Genomic DNA, 15,937 nt, shown 5'->3' on the forward strand with positions numbered 1-15,937 from the left:
ATGCTTACAGTGTTTGCTACACAGTAAGTACTAAACATATTTAAGCTAACATTAACCTTGTTCAAGTCATTTAACCTTTCTGAACTTGTTTGTTTTGAGAATGTAATGAAGGGACCTATAAAAATGATAAAACTCCATTCAATACTAAGCATTTTTATTATCTAATACATTAGTGTAGCACTTATTTATTAAAAATGACTGCAAGTACATAGTTACATGTCTGTGATTCAGTCATAATCTACATGCACTGGCTCCTAAGTCTTATGGTGCAGCTAGGTGATCCCAAAAAGTATGCTGAAAGAATGAAAGAACAAAGTTTTCACATGAAGGTATGATGTCTGCAGAATTATTTCAGGATCCACAAACTAGGTATGTGCTTTTGTACGTGAAGTTTAAAAGTATCAGACATAGTGTGCTTAAAATGTTAGGAAGTAAATCCAAAAGAAATTCCTTCTATTTATCATTAATGACAATTGGTTAGTGTAAGTGTAAAGGTAATTGAGATAGGAGGTAGGGATGACAATAGAAACTGAAATTTCTATTTAAATTTCTATGTAAAGACAGTGTTAACTTGAATCCATTTCAAAGAAATTTGGTGGGAGATGTGCAGAATATTTTCAAATCAAATTTAATCAAGGAATTGTGGAGTTAAAGTTACTTCTATCTCCTTCATATTCCAACTAAGAATGCTATTATACTTTTGCCTTAATTTTACAGCTTTGTAAGAGACAAGCTTAATGGCATCACTAAGTTAAGCAAATAAATATTTTTCCCATAGAAAAATGCACCAAGCCTGACCTGAGAAATGGTCACACTTCTGATGGAAAGTTATTGTACAAAATTCAAGAGAACATGCATTATAGTTGTGCTTCGGGATACAAAACCACAGGAGGGAAGGATGAGGAAGTGGTTCAGTGTCTCTCCAGTGGATGGTCTTCTCCACCAACCTGTAGAAAGGAACATGGTATGTGTTTAAGGATCATTTCCTAAAATTGATGGTAAGGGTTTATGATGTTGGTAAACATTTATATTTAATATAGCTTATATTTTCAAAATGTCTGTAAGAATAGCAAGTTGATATACTGCTTTCTTTAAGTGCTAGATGTTTCCTTGATCTTGATCAATAGTACTCAAATCCCATAATACACCTACTGCAGTAGTTCCCTCTTGCACTAATAAAAAGAAATTAGAGTAGAATAAAATGAAAGAACCTTAATGAACCTGTTTCTTACAACATATATAAATTGCTATTTACTTTATAAGAGAAGCATTTGAGCTCATGAGCATTATTTTATGTTGTAAACCAATGCCAGACATCCTTAAAACTTATTAATAATTTTAGCATACATATTTTGTTAGTATTTTGCAATTTTGCCAAGGGTTAATTCTGCCATATATTCTTAAAGGTCAGTGAAAATACATTTTGAGATTTCTCTTTAATATTATAAGTTTAGTGATGAGATTTGTAAAATAAATAACTTCAATTTTTTAGAAACATGTTTGGCTCCTGAATTACATCATGGAAATTATTCCACAACACAGCAAACATTCAAAGTAAATGATAAAGTGCAATACAAATGTGATACTGGCTATTACACAGCTGGAGGAAAGAAGACTGAGGAGGTAGAATGTCACACATATGGATGGTCTCTCACACCAAAATGTACCAGTAAGTTCTCATTTTGAATACAATCTACTTTCACTCTGAAAACTTCCTCGCATACAGCAGTGTATGTAAGTTGTCATGTTAATTATATTCCATTTTTCATACTTCTTTTGCTCCTATTTTTATATTGACAGTGGCCTTTGATCATTAAATCTCGTAAGTAGGAAAAAATACTTTCAGCTCACCTAATTTTATTAAAATAATACTGATGTTATTTATATATATATATATATATATATATATATATATATATATATCAATTCATAATCTTCTATTATTTCAAACAGAATATGGCAAATTTTTAAATTTCTATTTCAGGTGTGGCATGTAAGTAGTAAGTGAATTTTGTTCTAGCAGGAAAAATAAAAACTTCTTGGTGGTTTTTTCATTTTCAGAATTAAAGTGCTCTTCTTTAAGACTGATGGAAAATGGTTATTTTCATCCTATAAAGCAAACCTATGAAGAAGGAGATGTAGTTCAGTTTTTTTGTCATGAAAATTATTATTTAAGTGGATTTGATTTAATTCAGTGCTATAATTTTGGTTGGTATCCAGAATCTCCTATATGTGAAGGTAATTTTTTTTAATTTCACATTCATACAAATAAAATACTATGTCTTGATCTTTATGAACTTTGAAAAAATATCTGGGGTAATATCTAATTCTTACCTTGAATACTATTTAAAAAAAATTATCTTTTAAGTTGTTGCTATTTTCAGGAATCTTTAATATGTTTTATATAAAGAAACAAATTTTATATTAGTTTGTAGACTGGATGTAATCTTTTAAACTTATTGTATTCTATAATCTCATTATAATAATGAATATCTTTTCTTACTGGGAATTACTAGATCCAATGTACCCCAAGCTGGCAGCTTTGGGAAGATACTTCCTTAATTGGCCACATATTTCCTGATGTGAAAATACAGTTTTCGAAAATAACAGAGTAGAGAGCAGAAAAAGCAGTAGAATATTACCCAGATGTGAAAATGAAAAACGGCACCACCTAATAAGAGCTGTCCAAAAAAGTAATGGCTATCATTAAGTTTCTATCACTGGATATGTTCAGGCAAGGTGATAAGATTATCTATCAGAAGATACCAATTCAAGATCATTTAAATTTACCTATGATGTGATATAAGTAGCTATGATATGATATGACTGGTAGAGGACAGCTGTGAAAACAAATATTTTATACAATGTGACAAATGTTATAATAAAGTCAGGTACCAAGTCCTGATTATATTTAAACTGAGCTTTAAAAGATAAATTGAAGTATAGTATTAAGAAAGATGGGGAGAGGGAAAGGGCTTGATATTTTAACCATATTGTCTCTGTAATATGGTTAAAGTAATTATTGACAGGAGCAAGAAGTGAAGGGAGAACTTAAAAGAAAGGTGGAGATCTGAAATAGCTGTTAAAAGGAATGAAAGAAGAAGAGTTGGCTAGGGGCACGCAATGGAATTGCCCAGCATGGTTGTGATTGTATAAATATATTGAACCATAGAGTGTAGTAGGATGAATAATGGCCCCCCTTCAAAAAAAATAAATAAAAAGTCTCTGGAACCTGTGAATGCTACCTTATATGGCAAAGGGACTTTGCAGATGTGATCAAGTCAAGGATGTTGAGATAGGGAGATTATCCTGATTATCCATGTGGACCCAAAATCACAAGTGTCCTCAAAGAGGGAGGTAGAGGGAGATTTGACTATAGAGAAGGAAGTAGAAAATGTAACTATAGAAGCACGAGGTTGGAGTGATGTGAGGAAGGGGTCAGGAATCAAGGAATGCTGGTGGCCTCCAAAAGCTAGAAAAAGCTAGGGAACCTCTAAAGCCTCCAGAAAGAAAACAGCCCTGCCAGCATTTTGTTGTTAGCCCAGTGAAACTGATTTCAGAATTCTGGCCCCCAGAACTGTGAGAGAAATAATTTGCATTGTTTTAAGCCACTAAATTGTGGTAATGTGTCATAGTAGCAATAGCATAATAATTCAGGCAGTATTTCAAAGTACACAATGTGAGACATGAACTCAGATGGACATGGGTTGGAGAACAGATCCACTGCTTATGAATAATTTACTTCTTAAATTTCAGTTTCTTTATTATATGTGAAAAATAATAGTCCTTAATAAATTAATTTAGGATTAAAGAAGACATTGAATGTAAAATTCTTGCTGCTTTAGTTTTCAATGGCTCCATAACAATGTTACCATGAAAGTAGCAGCTTAAACAACAAACAGGTAATGAATTGGAAGACTAAATACTGTTAAGGTGTCACTTCTACTCAAATTGATTTACAGATTCAACACAATCCCAATCAAAATTCCAACAGCCTTCTTTGCAGAAATGGAAAAGCAAATTATCAAACTTATTGCAAAAGGTAGGAGGCTCTGAATAGCCAAAGACATTTTGAAAAAGAAGAACAAAGTTGGAGGACTCACATTTCTTGACTTTAAAGCATATTACAAAGCTACAGTGGTCACAGCAGCATGGGACTAGAATAAAGATAGATACATTGACCAATTAAATTGAATTGAGACTTCAAAAATAGACCGTCACATCTGTGGTTGGTTGATTTTTGACAAGGCTGCCAAATCCACCCAACTAGGACAGAACAGTCTCTTCAAAAAATGGTGCTGGGAGAACGGGATATCCATATGCCAAGGAATACAAGAGGAACCCTATCTCGTACCTTATACAAACATTAACTCAAAATGGATCAAAGACCCACATATAAGACCTAGAGATAAGGCTACAAAACTCCTAGAACAAAATGTAGGGAAGCATCTTCAAGATCTTATGTAGGCAATGGTTTCTTGGACTTTACATCCAAAGCACAAGCAATGAAAAAAAATTGGTAAATGGGACCTCCTCAAAATTAAAAACTTTTGTGTTTCAAAGGACTTTGTCAAGTAAGTGAAAAGGCAGCCTACTCAATGACAGAAAATATTTGGAAACCCCATATCCGATAAGGGTTTAATATCCAGAATATATAAAGAAATTCTACAACTCAACAACAAAAAGACAACCAACCATTCACAAAATGGACAAAAGACTTGAATAGACATTTTTCCCAAGAAGAAATACAAATGGCTAAAAAGCACATGAAATAAGCTCGATATCAATAGCTATTAGGGAAACACAAATCAACACCACAATGAGCTATCATTTCACAGCTCCTAGAATGGCTGCTATTAAAAAAACCAAACAAACAGAAAGCTACAATTGTTGGAGAGGATGTGGAGAAATCGGAACACTCATTCACTGCTGGTGGGAATGTAAAATGGTACAGCTGTGGAAGGCAGTTTTGTACTTCCCTAGGAAGCTAAGTATGGAATTGCCATGTTATCTGGTAATCCCACTACTAAGTACTTACCCAGAAGAACTGAAAGCAAGGAAGTGAACAGACATTTGCACACTGATGTTCATAGAAGCATTATTCACAATTGCCAGAAGATGGAAGCAATCTGAGTGTCCATCAACTGACGAATGGATAAACAAAATGTGGTGTATACATATGATGGAATATTATTCAGCTGTAAGAAGGAATGAAGTTCTCTTGCATGCAACAACATGAATGAACCTTGAGGACATCATGTTCAGTGAAATAAGCCAGACACAAAAGGACAAATATTGTATGATCTCAGTAATATGAACTAATTATAACAAGCAAACTCATAGATCTAAGATCTAGAATATAGGTTACCAGGAAATAGAAAGAGGGGGAAGAATGGGGAGCTATTGCTCAATTTGTGCAGACTTTTTAATAAGGTTGACTGTAAATGTTTGGAAATGGATATAGCTGATGGTAGTATATTATTGTGAGTGTAACCAATGGTGCCAAATTATGGATATGATTGAAAGGGGAAATTTAGGGTCATATAAGCCACTAGAAGGAAAGATAGAGGATAAAACATGGGACTATAACATATTGAACCCTGTTGTGGATGGTGACTGTTGTTAATACTACAAATGTAAGTGTGCTGGTTTGAATGTATTATGTCCCCCAGAAAAAGCCATATTCTTTGATGCAATCTTGTGGGGCAGACATAATAGTGGGGATTAAGTTGGAACGTTTGGATTAGGTTGTTTGCATGGAGATGTGCCCCACCCAACTGTGGATGATGGCTGATGAGATATTCCCATGGAGGCGTGGCCCCACACATTCAGGGTGGTCCTTGATCAGTGGAGCCATATAAATGACCTGACTCAAAGAGACTGAACTGAGTGCAGCTGTGAGTGATGTTTTGAAGAGGAGCAAGCTTGCTAGAGAGGAACGTCCTGGGAGAAAGCCATTTTGAAACCAGAACTTCGGAGCAGACGCCAGCCACGTGCCTTCCCAGCTAACAGAGGTTTTCCGGACGCCACTGGCCATCCTCCATTGAAGGTACCCGATTACTGATGTGTTACCTTGGACACTTTATGGCCTTAAGACTGTAACTGTGTAGCCAAATAAACCCCCTTTTTATAAAAGCCAATCCATCTCTGGTGTTTTGTATTCCGCAGCATTAGCAAACTAGAACAATAAGAATGTTCTTTCATGAACTAGAACAAATGTATGTCACTATTATAGTGTTAATAATAGGGTGGTATATGGGAAAAATATACCTAATGCAAGCTATGGACTAAGTTAACAGGAATATTATAATACCCTTTCATCAATTGTAAGAAAGCTACCATGCAAATGCTGTTTTTCTTTTTGGAGTAATGAAAATGTTCTAAAATTGATTGTGGTGATGAATGCACAACTCTGTGATTATACTGTGAGCCATGGATTGTACACACTTTGGATGCATTATATGATGTGTGAATATATAGCAATAAAACTGCTTTAAAAATCATCAATAACAGAAATGAAAGAGATGACACCACCACAGACCTTCCAGTTGTTGAATATATAGTATGGGACCATTATGAACTCATTATACTAATACATTTTGTAACATAGGCAAAATGGACAAATTTCTTAGAAATTAGTCATTTGTAATCAGTAATTAAAGCTTTCCATGATTAAAAAGAAAACAAAGAAAAATACATTTATTTTCTCACAAGCTATGGACTAAGTTAACAGGAATATTATAATATCCTTTCATCAATTGTAAGAAAGCTACCATGCAAATGCTGTTTTTCTTTTTGGAGTAATGAAAATGTTCTAAAATTGATAGTGGCAATGAATGCACAACTCTGTGATTATACTGTGAGCCATGGGTGGGTGAGGAGTCTGGGCAGGGCTTTAGCTGGGTCTTCTGCTTCAGTGTCTAACAAAGTTGCAATCAAGGTGAGGCTGCAATCTCATCTGAGGCTTGATTGGGAAAGGATCTGCTTCTAAACTTATGTGGTTGTTGGCAGCATTCAGTTCTTTGCAAGCAGAGGCACTCAGTTTCTTGCTGGCTGTCACTAGAGGCCTCTCTTCATTCCCTGCCTTATGTCCCTCTCCATTGTGTCAGCTTGCTTCTTCAAAACCAGCAAGGGAGTGAGAGAATCACAAGACCAGGATCACAACCTTACAGAACAGAATCTTGTATACATAAGCACATACATACCATCATCTTTGCAGTATTACATTGGTTAGAAGCAAGTCACAGGTCTCACTCTAGGAGAGGGGAATCACACAAGGGCGTGAACACCAGGATGTGGGGATCATGGGGCCACACTCGAGTCTTTCCACCATACTTGCTATGGTGCCTAGCACACTGAAAGTGCTTATTAACTCTTGGCTATTATTTTTGTAATTATATGACTAATGGTGCTGTTTTTTTCCATAAAGGAAGAAGAAATAGATGTCCACCTCCACCTCTGCCTCTAAATGCCAAAATTCAAACTTATCCAGCAACTTATCGTCATGGAGAAATAGTTCATATAGCATGTGAACTTAATTTTGAGATCAAGGGGTCAGAAGAAATACGTTGTGAAAATGGGAAATGGACAGAACCCCCAAAATGCATTGGTTAGCAACACCTCTGGTAAGCATGTCCTGAAAATAAATTTGTGTGTGTAGCTTAATGGTCTTTAAATTGTACCTTTTCAGAAGTAAAGGAGAAGATAGCCTGTGAGGAGCCACCCCTCATTGAGAATGGTGCAGCAAATCTACACTCTAAGATTTATTACGAAGGAGCTAAAGTGACATATGGATGTGAAAGTGGCTATCATCTCCGTGGATCAAATGAGATAACTTGTAAAAATGGAAAATGGACACTTCCCCCTGAGTGTGTTGGTATGTAATGAATATGATAAATACATTGATATTTAACATCAATAGCTAAGCCTATTGGCTAAAATTTTCCATGCTGTTTATTTAATCCACATAATCATAGCAATGGACCATTGTTTAGAAAGTTAGAAACAGATTAATACTGCATCTTCTTTGCTATTTTTTTAAGTGGAGGCATTTGCAGATTTAAGCCAATGTAAAGAAATGGGAAACTAAAAATTTTGAATGCACCAGGCACTTTTATCTGATCTGTTTGACAATGAGCTTTAAAATGATAGCACATAAGTTGTGATGAGATATATTCCTGGTCTTTCATTTTGCTAAAGGATACCTCCAGGCTACACCATTACTCCTGGATACTATCCTTCTTGTCATCCTTCTCATTTCTGGATCAGATCTTGGAGAGATCTCCTCAAAACTATTTTCTAGAATATGCATTGCATGAGGCAAAGAGTATTAAGGATGCTAAGGAAAAAAATATTGCAGAGTGAAAGACTAAAGAGAGGAAAAAAATAGAAATTTCATCCATGGTTTGACTGAGACCTGAGAAGGAGAGGAATGAGAAGGAAAAATAAAATTGGATTATGCCCTCGGGAAGTTTTAGAGTAGATTATGATCTAGGATAAAGAGTGTTGTTTCCATTTCTATACAATTTAAGAAATCTGTGTCATAGTTTCTTCACAATCAAGAAAAATTAAAAATGTGCAGACTTGTCCTTATGAAAAACATTTGCTATTTATCCTTGCTTAGTAAATTCTAAAAATATTTATACTGCATATTGTTTTTTTAATTTCTGATGACTTTATAAAGAAATTATCCTGATGTATACAGTGCAAATACTGAGATACTATACTATGGGCAAGTGTATTATATCATTGTGTAGTTATGAATTCATATTAGTTTTAAAATAACTTCTTTTCTTAGAAAACCATGAAAATTGTAAGCCTCCACCTGATGTAATAAATGGAGCTGTTGTTGGTGAATTATTGACAAGCTACACAGCAGGATCCTCAGTGGAATATAGGTGCAATGAATATTACTTACTGAGGGGAACAAAGATATCTCATTGTGAACAAGGAAAGTGGTCATCCCCACCTGTTTGCTTAGGTAAGATAGTGAGTACACTGGATTTCTTTGAATATTACTTTTGATTATCTTGTGATTTTCTTACAATGATTTACACCATAAAAATGTTTATTTTGTATAAAACTTTTTTTTCCAGAGTTTTCCACCCATCCTCATTTCTTCAAATAGAAAATCCCTACTGTCTTAAGGTCTAGGACTGCATTAATTCTTTCCTCATTACTTTTGTGTTTTCTCTTAACTGAATTTTTTTCTCTATCATAGACCTCAGTGTCTCTGCTTGCATTATCCTTAGAATGGTATTTATAAGAAGAATAATCCATCTAATTCTTTCCTTGGTTGGGCATATTGCTAATGCTCCTTTGTCACAACTTCTTCACCCAAAAGTCGCCTTTATTATAACTTGTTGATTATATAAATAAATGTTTGCAAGCTACCCTAACTATATTTTGGAGTAAGAAAGAACTTTGATGTTTCAAGTGTGGAAGGGAGGAAGTTATCTAAATAATCACCTAAGTTGAGACAACTTTGATAAAATAATGTACTCATTTCATCTCAAGTCTATAGATTTGCCTCAATTTTAAATTTGCTAGCCAGTTGTATTTAAAAAAGCTTTTATCTATCCTTATAACTACAGAGCACTGAACATGCCACATTATGACTTTTACAAATGTAATGACATGATAAACTTCCTACAAAAAAATTAAAAACCAAAAGCAATTCATTGTTATTTACCAAAACTATAGTAAATACATAGAAGCAACTAGAAGAAAACAGAAAATATCAGTATACTTGCTTGAAATGATCACTATTAGCAGTTAATATAATGGTCTTCTAAACCTTTTACCTCATGTATATATAACAAAAACAGTATCATACCAATGCAGAGGTATATAACTTGCTTTTGTCCCCACTTAAAAATATATTATGAACGTTGTATGATATACTTCCAAAATATGCATTTTAATGGCTGCATAGTATTCTGTAGTACAGATATGCTATAATTAATATAAAAATATTTTATTGAAGGATGTTAAGCGTGTTTTTAATACATCACATTCCAAACAGAACATTTTAAATCTAAATATTTCTACATTTTTAGAAATCTTTAATTTTTGTTAATTAAAAAACTAATTATACTTATTTTGTCTATGTTTTATGTTATTGTATTTCAATCTTTCTGAAATGGAGTTTTTGGGTCAAAGACATCTGGAATTAAACAGAACACTTCCTGACACAGCAAATGTTCTATAACATATGTTCTCTATTTCAATATTTTCATTTTATAGAAAGCAAGTTAACATAACTGGTTGATGGCCTTAAACTATGTGTTTAATGTTTCAGATTAAGGGATTTTTAATTTGTGACATAATGAAGATGGTAAGAAATGGAAAAATTCATTTGATAGTAATAAAGTATATTATTTGCTGTGCATATGTGTGTGAGGAGATTTAATAATGATAAATGTCAAATATTATAAAATATTGTTTTTGATACCTGTCATAATTTTTATTTTAAAAATATTTGTCAGATGAGTAAAGAATTTAAAAGAGCATTTTGTCTTTTAGAGCCATGTACTGTGAATTTGGATTACATGAACAGAAATAATATAGAGATGAAATGGAAATATGAAGGAAAAATCCTACATGGTGATTTAATAGATTTTATATGTAAATTGGGATATGACTTAACTCCATCAACCCCACTTTCTGAGTTATCTGTGCAATGCAATAGAGGAGAAGTGAAATATCCTCTATGTGTTAGAAAAGGTAAGAGAATAGTGCTTTCTGACAATTTCTTACTTCGTCAATATCTGCCAAATGGGTTAAACATAAACAATACACTGCCATCATTTTCTAGTGTATAAAATTGGAAATGATTCAATCAATATCCAGTCAGCACAGACACTTAAATAGGATGACTATAGTGACACTTTTTAATTCTAAAAAGTCAGTTTTATGAAGGGAAAAATGAAGAGGTTTTATAAAAATCACCAGACTATTATGGCTGTAAAAAAAGTCATACACTTTCTCTTTTAGCTAGATAGTAAAGGAAAATAAAATATGTATTTTTTAAAACTTTGATAGTTTTAATGATTTATTTGAAAATTATAATATGGGATTCTAATTGTACTAATAAACTTTATAGTGTGACATTATTGCAGAAATACTTGCAATCTTTAAAAAACATTTGACATCTTTTATGCTGAAATCTTTTATGATAAAATATCTCATTTTCTTTCTGTAGCAATTATGAAAGCACTGGATGGTCATTACACTGTAACAACTTATTACATACTTTAAAAATTGTTTTTGCAGAATTTAAAGGAATGTGTGCATCCCCTCCATTAATTAAAAATGGAGTCATTATTAGTTCAACAGAAGGCAACTATGAAAATGGTTCCTCAGTAGAATACAGATGTTTTGAGCACCATTTCCTACAAGGATCTAAGGAGGCGTATTGTTTAGATGGATTGTGGACTACACCACCATTGTGTTTAGGTACGTACTACTAAATATGCCTCTATGTAATAAAATAAAACTTTATACTATTTTTAATTTGTCCTCTTTGAACTGCTTCAATGCTAATATAGCTCTCAGTTTGCTGTTATTATATTATTTTATTGGTGTGCCTGTTTAATCATTGGTTTCAATTCTTCCCACTCCATCGTAAATAACTTCATCCAGTTCAACTCTAACAAATATTTATTAAGTACACACCATACATCAGGTACTAGTTTGGTATGGGGCTATAAGAAGAATAAGACATAGTGTTGTGGGTAAACACGTAAACAACTATCATTTAGTGTGATTGCTATTATAATAGAAAACAAGAATGCAATGGGAGAACAAAGATATAAATGGTAGCCTCAGACTGGAAAGATGAAGAAACCTTAACAAAATATGAATATGAGTCTGAGAATCAGTTAATGTTTGTCAGTAGATTTAGAAAACCATCCTAATAGAAGTAACAACATAGACCAATGCTTTCAGAATGCATAAAATAGCATATCTGTAATAACAAGAGACCATATGGATTCTTATGACTTTTGCTTATTTTTCTTACTTATTTTCACTGGCTAGGATTTCAGTACAAGGTTGAACAGAAGAGGTGGTGGGTAGCCTTGTTTGTTTCCTAATCTCAATAATCCACCTTTAAGTATGGTATTAAAAATAGTTTTTACCAAATTAAAGAAATCAACCTTCTATTTCTATTTCGAGAAAGGTTTTAAAAAATTTTCCAATGAGTATAGAATTTCAGCAGTATCAGTTAAGATATCATGTGATTATTTTTATTTTATTTTTTCCTGTGAGTTTAGTGAATTATATTGGTTGTTTTTAAATGTTAAACCATGACTTCACTCCTGGAATAAATCCCACTTGATGATGATGAATTCTGCTTTTTGTATGTTGCTGGATTTCATTTGCTAATAATTTACTTTGGAATTTTGCATCTATTTGCATGAAAGAGATTGTTCTGTAACTTTCTTTCAGGGTTTGCTGTCAAGATTTTGTTAATCTCATTAAATGAGTTGGGAAGTGTTCCCTCTTTTTCAATTCTTTGGAAGTTTGTGTTAGAGTGGCACTATTTCTTCCTTAATATTTGGAACAATTCACCAGAGAAGCCATTTAGGCCTCAAGTTTTCTTTATGGAAAGATTTTAATGACTGTTCCAAATTGTTTAATAGATATTAGGTTATCTCTTCTGTAACTTTTAGAAGGAGTGGTTTCCAGGAATTTATCCATTATATCTAATTTGTCAAATTTATTGGCATAAAGTTGTTCATAACGTTCTTTTATGCAGTTTTTAATGTCTTTGGTGCTGTATTTTTTGTTTTTCCCTCTATTAAACTTTATTTATTACTTTCTTGATGTGTCTGGCTAGGGGTCTACCAATATTGTCAGTCTTTTTAAGCAACCAACATTTGCATTTGTTGATCCTTCATCCAGTGTTCCTCTCTATTTCATTAATTTATGCTCTTATTTTTATTACTTCACTCTTCTGCTTTCTTTAGATTTATTTTGTCACTCTTTTTCTAACTTCCTTAGATGGATACTTAAATCACTGATTTTCAGCCTTTCTGTATTTTCTAATGTTTGGATATAAGGAAATATTTTCCCTCTAAGCACAATTATAACTACTTCCTTCAAGTTTTTACATTTCAGATTTTTATTATTATTCATTTCAAAACATTTTATTTCAAAACATTTTGATGCCATTTATGCCGTCTGAGTTATTTAGAAGTTATTATTTAAATTCTAAACATTTTGGGGTTTCCTAATTTTCTTTTTGTCATTGATTCCTATTTTAAATCCACTGAGGCATACTTTCAGTTATATTTGTCCTTGACGTTCTTTGATATTTGCTTTATGAACTAGCATATCAACTTTAGGTAAGTGTTCTTTTATATCTGAAAAAAAAGGTTAACTTTCCTAATGTGAGGTTCGCTGCTGTTGCATGTATTTCAATTGGATTGAATTTTGTTTGTCATGTTGTTAAAATCATCCATATTTGCACTGTTACTTTTTTTTCCTATCAGTTACAAAAAGAAGTGTGTTAAAGTCTCTCATTCTGCATTTTAGTTTGTCAATTTTCACTTTTGTATTTTAGTGCTATTTTATTAAGTACACACAGATTGAGACATGTTATATCTTCTTGGTGTATTGGCCCTGTATTTTTTAAAAATTCTCTTTTATATATAGAATGTTTTGTTTTGTTTTGGTTGCCTTAAAGTGTATTTTAGCTGCACCTGGTTGCCTTTGAAAAGTATTTACATAGTATACATCTTTCCATCCTTTAATTTTCAACTTTCTGGGTCCTTATATTTCATGTGTATTTCTTATATCAGTATATATATATTTTAAATTATTCAGTCTTACAATCTTTTCTTTATAATGGGGTACTTCCTCCATTTACATATTAATGTCATTACTGATATATCTGGGTTATAGATATCATCTTGCTATACTAGATATGTTTTACCTGTCTTATTCCTTTTTCTTTTCTTTTACTTTCTTATGAATAAATACATTTTTATTATGCCCTTTTCTCTCTTTATTAATTATACTTTACTCTAGGTTTCCTTTAATTATTTTCATAGAGATTACATCATGCAAACTTGGCTTATTACAGTCCAATTTAAATTAGTAATTTTACACTTCTCTAGGACCTTAGAACATTTTAATTTTATTACGCTTCTCACTTCTTGTATTCCTGTGTCATGCACTTTAATTCTCCATATAGCTTAGGGCCCAAAGGTATTATTAATATTATTGTTTTGCACTACAAGACTTTTATATTTGCACACATATTTATCAATTCATTTGCTCCTCATTCTGTCCTATTTTTCTGTTTCTCATTGGAATAATTTTCTTTCTGCCTAAAAGAAAATCTCCATTATTTCATTATTATTTTATGTTTTTGTTTGTCTGCAAATTCCTCTATTTTCCTTCCTTTTGAAGTATACTTTTCTTCAATATAGAATTCTAGCTTGGCTCTTATTTTCTTTCAGTAGTTTGAAAGATGCCATTATAACCTCTGCTGATTTCTGTTTGTTGAAATATCATTCTTATTGGTACTCCTTTGAAGGTAAGGTGTCTTCCCTCCCTGCCTCCCGTCCTTCCTTCTTTCCTTCCTTCCTTCCTTCCTTCCTTCCTTTCTCTCTCTTTCTAACTCTGCTGCTTTTGAAATTTTATCTTAGTCCTTATTCTCAGCAAAGTTATTTATGTTGGCCCTAGATGTTTTCTTTGTACATTTCACTCTTAAAGTTGACAACATTTCTTGAATTTGGGTTAATGTCTTTCATAGAATTTGTAAAATGATTGGCTGATATCTTTTAAAATAATACCTTTGTCACATTTTCTCTCTTCAGTCTTTCTATGATTCCATAGCTGTGCCCTGTGTCTTTTAAAATCTTCTGTATCATCTATCCTTTTATCTTTTTATTGGATTGGTAATTTTCTACGGTATTTCGTCCCTTTCAATAATACTCTCTGTAGATGTGTCTAATCTGCTTTTTTAAAAATTTAGTGTTATTGAAGTATATTCACATACCATACAGTCATCCACGGTGTACAATCAGCTGTTCACAGTATCATCATATAGTTGTGCATTCATCACCCCAATCTATTTTTGAACATTTTCCTTACACCGGAAAGAATCAGAATAAGAATGAAAAATAAAACTAAAAAAGAACACCCAAATCATTCCCCCATCCCACCCTATTTTTCATTTAGTTTTTGTTCCCATTTATCTACTCATCCATCCATACACTGGATAAAGGGATTGCAGTCCTCAAGGTTTTCACAATCATACTGTCACCCATCCATACACCCCTACATTGTTACACACTCACCTTCAAGAGTCCAGGTTACTGGGTTGGAGTTTGATAGTTTCAGGTATTTACTTCTAGCGATTCCAATACATTAAAACCTAAAAAGTGTTATCTATATTTTGTGGAAGCATGTCCACCAGAGTGACCTGTTGACTCCATTTGAAATCTCTCAGCCACTGAAACTTTATTTCGTTTCATTTCACATCCCCCTTTTGGTCACGAAGATGTTCTCAATCCCATGATGCCAGGTCCAGATCTAATCTGCTTTAAACTCATCTATTGAGTTTCTAATTTCAGTTATTATTTTTACTGTCTTGGAATTTCCAAATGATACTTTCTTGTAAATTCCAGTTCTTTGGTGAAAGACTCCATCTTAACATCTATATCTTGGTCATATTAATCACATTTATTTTTTTTTTTTTATTTTTTTTTATTATTTTTTTTTTAATCATCATTTTATTGAGATATATTCACATACCACGCAGTCATACAAAACAAATTGTACTTTCGATTGTTTACAGTACCATTACATAGTTGTACATTCATCACCTAAATCAATCCCTGACACCTTCATTAGCACACACACAAAAATAACAAGAATAATAATTAGAGTGAAAAAGAGCAATTGAAGTAAAAAAGAACACTGG

At 32.7% G+C, this 15,937-nt stretch overlaps 1 protein-coding gene across 3 annotated transcripts in view; it reads left to right on the forward strand.

The window, feature by feature from the left end:
• The window catches only part of F13B (coagulation factor XIII B chain), a 48,515-nt gene that overhangs the window by 22,220 nt on the left and 10,358 nt on the right, over window positions 1-15,937 (forward strand). For all 3 annotated transcript variants that reach the window (XM_037825106.1, XM_037825107.1, XM_037825108.1), the window contains 8 exons: window positions 779-964; window positions 1,493-1,669; window positions 2,062-2,238; window positions 7,430-7,609; window positions 7,691-7,876; window positions 8,798-8,980; window positions 10,525-10,725; window positions 11,275-11,457. In XM_037825106.1, the coding sequence (XP_037681034.1) occupies window positions 779-964; window positions 1,493-1,669; window positions 2,062-2,238; window positions 7,430-7,609; window positions 7,691-7,876; window positions 8,798-8,980; window positions 10,525-10,725; window positions 11,275-11,457 (1,473 nt within the window). The remainder of the gene's footprint in view (window positions 1-778; window positions 965-1,492; window positions 1,670-2,061; window positions 2,239-7,429; window positions 7,610-7,690; window positions 7,877-8,797; window positions 8,981-10,524; window positions 10,726-11,274; window positions 11,458-15,937) is intronic.

This window comes from Choloepus didactylus, chromosome 2, assembly GCF_015220235.1.
Source record: "Choloepus didactylus isolate mChoDid1 chromosome 2, mChoDid1.pri, whole genome shotgun sequence".
Taxonomy (NCBI): Eukaryota; Metazoa; Chordata; class Mammalia; order Pilosa; family Megalonychidae; genus Choloepus; species Choloepus didactylus.